We start from the raw sequence: 10015 nt of genomic DNA, 5'->3' as shown, positions 1-10015 counted from the left end.
TTTAATAGCCAAAACCTACAAAATGTCACAATGTAAAATAATCTCTGCTGTTTACTTTGTTGAGTTCAGAATCAACAGGCACCAGAAGCATCTAGTCTAGCTCAAAAGTTTTGTAAATGAAAAGAACCGTTGTTAACTTTGCTGACCAGACATGCCCCCCTTCCCTGGGCAAGAATAGGTAACTAGATGAATTTTAAAGGTAACTTCCTCTAACAAAGAAATGCTACATCTGGGTTGAAATTCAACTGTCTTTCCACCATGTTTTGAATATCAGCAATGTGAATTGTGAAAATGAAATCTAACCACCTGAATGAGATCAAGGCTGTAAAATCCTATAAAAAGGAGTTGTAGCCTAGTACTCAATGAATCCAGGCATTGCTTTATGTGGGATTGATCTTTGTCAACAAGTAAAAGTTTTGTTATTTTACTTCCATTCTGCCGCCTCTCTGTATGTCACTTACTGATTCCTTCCATAATACTCTTAGGGTGGGTAGCACTCATACCTAAGATGGGACACCCTCAATTCTAGCATCACACCATTAATCTCAGCATCTCACACCCTAGATTCGGCTACTTCTAAAAAGCCCCACCTTTTCATGAAACTTTGGAGGAACATCTACATACAAGCCATAAGAGAACTGAAAACTTTCATGAACCCATAAATTTATGGCAGTTGATTTTAGCAGTGTCACTCTTGGAAGAAAACAGGTGTAAATCTTCATGACCTTGGTGTACGTGAAGCAGATTTGCTGTGCTCTGGTTACAAATCCCAGAGAGAGCTCTAAATGGATGGAAGTTAGCAAACAATTAACACTACACCAACCATTAGTAATGACAATCTGAGCACTTTAGCCCAGAGCTACAATAACTATTTCTTGGATGAGTGCAGTTAGCTAGAACACTCATACAGGAAGGGAAATAACTTTATTGTTCACAGATAGACAGGAAGAGATATTGTCACAGGGAAAGAGAGAAGAACAGGAGAATAGAAGGAAGAAGGATCTCTCAAACACCAGGATACATTGTTAAAGAGAATAATATAGTTTTGTACAAGAATCAAGGGCATAATTCAGAAAGAGAATTTATAATTTTTCTAATCTTTCTTCTATGAACTGCTTATATAAAAACTCAGATGAAGTAATGAAAAACAAAAAACTAAACTACAAAACTTAGGATAAAATTCCTTAAAATCATTGCAACCATAACTTAGCTTTGATGGGAGAGGAGATAAGGAAACTAAAAAAACATAAGCTTTTTCTTGTTTCAATTTTCTCACTAGCATTGTCTATCTTCACTTTCCTATCTTTTAATATGTGTATTTAGATATTACCTCTGGTCAATGCAACAGCCAGATAATGGAAAGGTGATTTGAAACAGGTAAAGAAAGGTACAGAAACAAAAGGCAAGAAAAATGAAGAATTGGTAAAAAAATTTAATGTTCAGGTACATTTCAGAACCTAATAATGATGAAGATTTTTATCTTCAGACACCCCCTACACTATGCTGTAGCCCACAAACACACAGTAAGCCAATTTGTGTGTATCATTACAGACAAAAGATCTACCATTTCAACTGGTGCATAAAAGTAATTCTAGAAATGATAGGACCCACTGGGAGTGGTGATCTCACAGGAAGACCTGCCTTACAAGAAGAAGCTGTGAGGTCTATCTGGTGATCTGCTACAAAGAGCACCCTGCCTGGCCCAGCCTACAAGGCCACCTTCAGGCCAATGTCTGTCATAGACTCCTCTGATGTGTGGTTACCTGGCTCCTGGGGGCAGGTGAGTCCTGAGCTAATTAAATAGCATCATTGGGCTTTGTCTCCTTCTCTAAAGCGGTCTCAAAAAATATAACCTCTGAGCCTTTATGTAGCATAAAGATTTTCTGAAGGTTATTGACACATGAAAATAAATAATTATTTTGTATGGTAAAAAGTTAAATTTACATAAAGTTTTAAGGGAATTCAAGAGATTTCAAAGACCCCTAACCTTTCTGGGGGCTGCTGATAGGAAGACACTGCTTATTCAGCCATTATAACTGTGTCTCGTGAAACTTCTCCTTGCGGATCTCATGAGTGCTGCTGTCACCCAGAATCCAAGACACCTGGTCTGGAGGAGAGGCCAGGAGGTAATACTGAACTGCAATCAGAGAAAGGACACATCTGTGTTTACTGGTATCAGCAGCTCTTGGAGGAAGGGCTGAAATTCCTTGTTTACCTCCACGAAGAAGTCCTAGATGGCTCAGGATTTATAAACAATCGGCTTTCTACTGAATTTCCCAAAGAAGGACCTAAGATCCTAAAGATCCAGCCAGCAGAGCTGGAAGACTCAGCAGTCTACTTCTGTGCAAGCTCTGTATCCACATCAATGCAGAGCCACGTCCTGACAGTGCACAAACATCCCCAGACCCTGCCCCAGGAGCAGCAATGGTGGCAGAAGGAAAACATTTGTGTGTGTAAATTACAAATATGCTGCAAGTCATTTCACAGACTGAGGACAAAAGCAGGGGAGGATAGTGAATATCATGAGACCCCTAATCTGTACTCAGAAATTCTATCATGACAAAAATATAAGGATGTTTCTGAAAGTAGAACTTTGTTAGGCTAAACACGTACTGATCACATAGCTCTCTTTTGAGCTATTCTGTATCTGATACTCAATATTTAAGTCTAATTGTTTTCTTATGGTACCAGAGATATAAACCATAGTGTTTAATGTTTGTACTGCTTATAAAAGAAAGAATATCATCTTAATTTTTATATTTTGCTTTGTTGAAACATTTGATTCAGCATGATCATACCTTTCCACTGATAGATTCAAGTTCCCAGAACCAGATTAGAAAACGCATCGTACTTGAAAAATTGAGTAAAGTGTAAGTATGTGATGATTATTCCAACTTTATGATATTTTAAGATTAATTTGATATTTATAAGCTCATAATTGATAAATGTTATCCTTAAATTTTGTGTGTGTGTGTTTTGTTTTGTTTTTTTTTTATATATATAGTTTAATTATAAGAGAAAGAGGGCTTTCTTAATTTTCACCATGACAAAATATAATTCCAGGAGTTATTTTTTCTTTAGAGAAGGAAAGAAGGAATAAAGGAAGAAGGGAGGGAGGAAGGACAAGTAGGTGACAGAGACAGCAATTAAACTCAGGTTTGTCTAGGTGAATGTGCTATTTTCATACCATCATGCTGTTTGGCATGCTTTCTGGTATAATCCTCAGTTTGGTCCTTGCCCAGTGCCTCAAGCAGGTGAGGATGGAGTCAGGATGAAACACTATAGCTATAAAATCATAGAATGTCTGAGAACTGATGGGTATATAATAAATTTATTTGGAATTTAGAAGAAAAATCTGATCTACAGATACTAGTTTCATTAGATTGCATCACTTTGATATGTGTTATCTCAGCAGGCATTTTATATTTTTGGTTTTTTGAGACAAGGTCTCCTATGTAGTTCAAGCTGGCCTTGACCTCAGTATGTGGTCTCGGCTGGCCTGGAACTCCTGGTGATTCTCTTTCCTCAGCCTCCCAAGTGCTGGGATTATAGGTGTGTACCATCATGCCTGGTGTCAGTGAGTATTATTTGTATCTTCACTATACAAACATTCAGCACTTACAAAGGAAGGGTGTATCATCATTTGCTTTGGATGAAGCATTTTTTGACTATCAAAAGCAGGCAGGACAAAGTCATTTCAAATATTTCAGGTACTGTGAGGAGTTCAGCGCTTCTTCCCAGCATGGAGTGAACACTCTGGTGATGCCTTTCAGTTTGACTCTGGTTTTTTGAAACTATCTCAAGTGGTCCTACCTCTGCCTCACCCACCTGGGAGGGGAAACAAATCAGCCAGGAAGACAGAAGAAGGATGTGGAGTGGGGACCTGAGGCTGGAATGAATTCTGTAACAGATAAAACCAAACCCTGAGTTCCATCTAGACAGGAAGGCACAGAAGTGGATTTCAAAGGCCAAGCCACTTAAAGTATCAGGCATGAGCTTTAAAGGGACCCAAATCCAAAGCCACTGCTTCTGAGGGAAGGGAGGAAAAAACACAGGCAAAGAGGAATTAGATAAAGAAGAGAAATCAGAATCAGAAGATCACAATTTGAAAGGACTTACTATGAAAACACAAACAAGACTTGTTAAGGTATCTGGTCTTTGGTAGAGTGATGATAAACAAGGCAGTCGTAAAAATAGATGCTCCATTATCCAATAACACAGAGGGGTGGGGGAGGGAGGGAGAGGGAGAGAGAGAGAGAGGGCGAAAGTGAAATCAACTGAGTGGAGCAAAATTCCACATCTCTGCCTCCCCTCCAAAAAACCAAACAAGTTAGTAGAAAATGTAAATCCACACTTTAGACAGAGCCAAACTCAGGCAAGGAAACCTCCTATTGCCAGAATTTAACAAAAAAACCCTAAGAACAGAAGTTGTGCAGACTAGAAGAACTGAAAAACAGAAGTTGTACTCAAGAAAGAAATGGTGGAAGATGGTAAAATTATTCTAGAAAGAAGAATAAATTGAAGGATGAAGAAGACAACACAATCAAATATTTAATAAGAGCCAGTGAGAAAGGCAGGGAAACCAGAGGATGGTAAGGAGAAGCAGTCAGGGAGAAAGTGATGCAGAAAGAAGTGAGATAAAGACCTCTGCACAAACAAGACAGCCCTGGAGGTCACTCAGAGCCCTTCTGTGCCTCGTTTCCTCCGCAATTCCAGACCCCAGAGTCGCTCTTCCCCAGAGTGTCAGTGACACGAAAAATGAAATCTGTTAGGTAGTGGAAAGGTGTAAACTACAGCACCAATGGGAGGGAGCCCAACCTTCCACTCAGGCAAATGGGAGGTGCGAGATATTGGGGGAGGAGAAAGGGTTCCTGCTCCCTGGCCTGCCTCCCCATCTGAAAAATCAGGGAGCCCCCTCTGAGCATCTGCCTCCTGACCATATCCACAGAGTAAGCCAGGGGAAGCCCCCGAGCCAAGGTACTTCTGGTCTTTCTCTTCTGACAAACACTTGGGGCCAGAGACGCACCCTTCCCAGTATGAGCTACCGGGTGCTGTGCTGGATAACCCTTTGTCTATTTGGAGCAGGTGAGCCCTGGGTTCCTGAGGCAAATCCCTGTCCCAAATCCCCACATCTCAACTTTTCTCCAGAAACAGCAGAATCAGCCACCCTCCTGGGCTTGTTTCCAGCCTCTTTCTCTTTCTTCCTCAGGAATCATGGACGGTGACATCATTCAGACCCCCAAATTCCAGTTCATAGAGAAAGGAAAGGACGTTACCCTGGGATGTGAACAGAATTTGAATCACGATGCCATGTACTGGTACCGACAGGACCCACGGCAAGAGCCGAGACTGATCTACTTCTCACAGTTTGTCAGTGATATCCAGAAAGGGGACCTAGCTGAGGGCTATACTGTGTCTAGGGAGAAAAAGGAATTATTTCCCCTCACAGTGACATCGACACAAAAGAATCAGACTGCAATCTATCTCTGTGCCAGCAGTATGGCACAGTGGAGCATAGCCACCTCCTCTGTGCGCAAAATGTGTCCCTAGCCCTGCTTTCCCCACCAGGTGGCTCTTCTGCCCTTCTGCCTGCCTTGCTCCATCTTCCACCTCAGCCAGACCTCCAAGGAAAGCACCCGCTGCCTTCAGGATGCTTTATGATGACACAAAACTCCACTCTATTTCACACACACACACACACACACACACACACACACACACACACACATACGCAGAGTGGTAGACGAGAGGAGAGTGGTTCATTTTACAGCCCAAGCTGTCTTCTGTCTTACTGAACTTTACATGGCAATAATGGAAGGAAAATTATCCCTTCTTTCAGAAAAATAATCAGTGCCTAATGGGGAGTGAGTGGAGAGGGACAGAAAAAGCAAATACTGTAGCCTCACTACTATGTATGTGTTTTTATCACAGGTGACAGTAGAGTACAGGAAATAACTTGGCCAGTTCTGCCCGGTGACACCAGGAAGGACTTCAAAGAAGGCAAAGTTTGAGAGATTGGAATGATGACCAGGATTTTACCGTATAGGCAAGCACCCAAAGGGGGAGACTGGCTTTGTAGCTCTGAAAGGAAAGATGGAGAAGATGATACCAGAAGGAATGGTGGTGAACTCCTTCCCAGTGTGGCAACGACAGAAAGAACTCAAAAGAATGAATGAAACCGAGGTTATCAAACAAAATTATATTCCTCTTTCTAGTGAGCATTTATTAGATATCTGCATACAAGTATCAGACAGTTACAGTAAATCCGTGCGTGATCCTTAGAAGAGCGACTCATGTTTCAGAGAAACATCAGTGTGACTGCTAGGCAATCAGTTGGTGAGTTAAGCTGTCCAAGTGAACTTGGTATTTTCTATATGTTTTCTTCCTCTTTTCTCCTCCACATACCCATTGAATTTGAAGATTTGTGGCACTAATTCTTGATGTTGTGTTTGTTTTGTTTATCCATTTGATTATATAGTTTTGTTTCTAGAAATACATGACAGCCGTCATGCACTGCATACAACTAAAAGTGCTAGTTGGAATATGTTTTAAAATTAGTCTCAAAATCATCAAAGAACTCTGGTCTGCTCTTTTATATGATCCTTTTTCTTTTGGGACAAAGGATTTCTGCAGTCACTGTGTAGAGTGTGCAAAGCATGCATCCTCTTTTAATTCCTGCCTAGATTCTGATCTTAGCTTTGGATTTCTTCTCTCACATGTTCTTTGGAAGCTTGACTCATGCAGAGTCACATGGAAGCCAAAATCCCATAGAGATAGACAGGAGACAACCACCTGTGAATCAGAACTAAAGCACTCTGAAACACTGAATAATGTGAAGTCCAATGTCATGAAACACTTTTCTCTGACAATAGTAAGGAAAACCACTGGAAATGGAATCGTTCAAATATGCTTCACTGTGAATTTCCAGGTCATGTTCACAGATGTATAAGACATTCCCTGTGCCAGGCAGAGTCACCATGGACTTCTGTGGCAGTGGAAGAAATAGCCTACCGTCAGTGGCAGAGCTACCTCCTTATTGTAGCTTCTGTGTACAACTCATTTACGAAGGAATGGAATGGGGTAAGTTCATCCATTCAGTGAAAAAGTAAATTAAAGTGAGGACAGCAAGAGATGGGCAATCTTGTACTCTTGGGCATCTGTGTATATTCTATCTTTTCACCTGACAAATTTATAAATCAAATCAGATGGACTTCAAATAGACTTCAGAAATCTACTACAAATACTCCTGAACCATGTGCTTTTTCAGAGTAATGTTAACATTAAAAAGAACTCTGTAGATGTTTCATCATATCCTTCACCACCACCACCAAGTTGTAAGAAAAAACATCCAAAGGAAAATATGAGGAAGTTAAAAATTGTAAATATCCTACATGTTTCCTAGCAAGTTTTAAGGGTGATTACATCTTTCAACTACAGAAGATAATTTGCGCAAAACTATAATCTAGAAAGGTAATATTTCTTGAACACATGCTATGGTTTGAATATGACACCCAAAGAAACCCAGGGTAAAGCTTAATTGACAGTGTATTAGTTTTAAGAAGAAATGGATATTTTAAGTGGCATTTGGGTCACAGGGCTGTGCCCTCAAGAAAGAATTAGAGGGGCTGGGGATTTAGCTTAGCAGTTCGGTGGCCTGCCTTGTAAGAACAAGGACCTGAGTGCAATCCCGGGTACCGAAAAAAAAAAAGAATTAGAGTAGTTTCCACAGAGCAGGTTATCAAGTTATGTTATGAAGAGTCCATTCCCGTTTGTCCCTCTTCTTTTTCACACATGTCCAGTTCTCTTCCTTTTTCTGCCATGAGTTGATACAACATGAGGCCCTTGCCTGACTTTGGACTTCTCAGCTTCTAGAAACATCAGACCTATTAAATCTCTTTTATTTATGAATTATACAGTTGCAAATATGTTTCGATAGAACAGAAAATTCACAAGACAACATCATAAGCAGAATTACTCAATTTAAAAGCCCATTGGACATAGCATAACTTAGCAAAGTCAGAAAACTAATTTGCTGATGTATAAAAACGCAAGGTATGGTCTAGAATTCTTAGAATGAAGAAAATGATTTAAAATGTGTGAGAAAAGGGTAGTTACAGCAGATTTATTCATGATGGCCCCAAACTGAAAAACACCCAACTGTCCATCAACAATGCATGGAACACATGTGCACATTGTGTAACAAAACATAAGAGTGGAAAAAATAAAATATGAATTGCAACAAGTGGATATCACCAGCATAATGTTGACTAAAAGGAGATAAACACAAAATGTATGAAGTCAGGACAGAGGATATTGTAGGGACATTATTTGTTTGCTTGGCATGGGGGAGAAGAAGCTTTTAGAACTCTGGAAAATATCCTGTAGTTTGATCTGAGTGGTGTTTTTAAGTGTATTCATTTCAGTGGGCTGAATATGGAGATCTGCACAGTCTCATCTAAAAAGATAAACATATAATGAAAACTATATCCTAATCATCCCTTTCTGTTTTGTGAATTACCCCCAAACTTAGTGATTTAAATAAACAATTTATCATCATCTGCCATGATTCTGTGGGTCGAATGGCTCCAGCTGAGCAGGTTTCACTTGGGGCCTCTCAGAAAGTTGTAATCATGTACTTAGGTAGCGCTGAGGCTGAGGACATCTGAAGGCTTAACCAAGCTGGACTCCGCAGATGATGTCTTCATAAACATGTCTGGGACCTCACCTAGGATGGCTGGAGTAGATGTAACCAGATAAGCCTCTCCTCACGTGGATCTCCAGAGTTATTAGGAGGGTTTCTGTTCAGTATGATGGCCTCTGATGGCCTCTGGATAGTCATAATAGCGATGTAGTTGGAGTTTCTAAAAAGGAGCTTTCAAGTTACCCATGTAGAATGTACAAAGCTACTATAGCCCACCCTGGTAGATATACAGCATCATCCCATCACATTCTAACCATCTCAGGCTCAAGAAAAGAGCACTCACTGGAATGTCTGTACTGGGACCCAGTTCCATCAGGTAGCATCTTTGAAGTCTAAAACCAAATTATATGATGCTTATTTGAATCCTTTGACATAGTTTTGTAAGCTACTCTCTTTGGTGAAAAAAATATTTGTTTAATAATTTTTCTTCCTTTCTATGTTTACACAAAAATGAACATCTTAACAGGAATCAAAGTGATGTTGTGATACATGTATACACTGTTTAATAATTTAGTCAGATTAAACTATCTCCTCACACACTTATCATTCCTTTATGGTGAAAATGTCAAAATCTTTTCTTTTATCTTTTGAAATATACAGCATTTTATCATTTCCTGTGACACATACCTGTAGTGGAATTGGCAGAGTATATAGCAATTCTGTTTTGATTTTTTGAGTAACTTCCATTCTGGTTTCATAATGGCTGCAGCAATTTACATCTTTACCCATGGTGTGCAAGGGTTTCCTTTCTACACATTGTCAGAAAAACTTGTTATCTTTGTCTTTTTGATAATAGCCATTCTTTGTGATGTTGATTTTCATTTTACTGATTAGTCTTCTTATTCTTTAGGTAGGGACTATATAAGGGTAATATAATATATTTTTATCCATGCTTATAATTAATAGAACTAGAAGCGCCATATATTTTAAAAATATATTAATGGAGAATTCTGTAGTATGTGATTGCTAATATATTTAGATTTATTTCTCTCTATTTTTTATTTTATTACTATTTTTTTGGTTTATCATTCTTTAATTTTGCCCAATTATTTGTCTAGTTTTTCATTTATTGCATTCTTTTCTTGATTTATTTTTCTCATTTCATTACTTGGCCTCCCAGAAATATGCATTCTACCTTTTACTTTTTGATGATTAACTATGAAATTTTATCATGTTAACAAAACCTGGTATTCATCTTATCTTCACCTTCTTCTGAAGCATACATCAACTTGGGGAAAATTAGCACCTGTGTACCCTTCCTAGTTTCCTGGTTTGCAGTATTTTGAATAGTCCTAATTTCAAATCCAAAAAGAA

At 39.2% G+C, this 10015-nt stretch overlaps 1 gene segment (V, D, J or C); it reads left to right on the top strand.

Annotated features, from left to right (window-relative positions):
• Positions 1-4949: 4949 nt before the first annotated feature.
• Positions 4950-5550, top strand: LOC104850646. The segment is given in 2 exon segments: positions 4950-5085; positions 5210-5550. Coding segments are annotated over 2 exon segments (390 nt in total).
• Positions 5551-10015: the final 4465 nt, after the last annotated feature.

The sequence above is a fragment of the Fukomys damarensis genome, unplaced genomic scaffold, assembly GCF_012274545.1.
Source record: "Fukomys damarensis isolate Sample0158 unplaced genomic scaffold, DMR_v1.0_HiC HiC_scaffold_16, whole genome shotgun sequence".
Lineage (NCBI taxonomy): Eukaryota > Metazoa > Chordata > Mammalia > Rodentia > Bathyergidae > Fukomys > Fukomys damarensis.
Note: the sequence above shows the minus strand (reverse complement) of the source record. Positions and strands in the feature narration are given on the sequence as shown.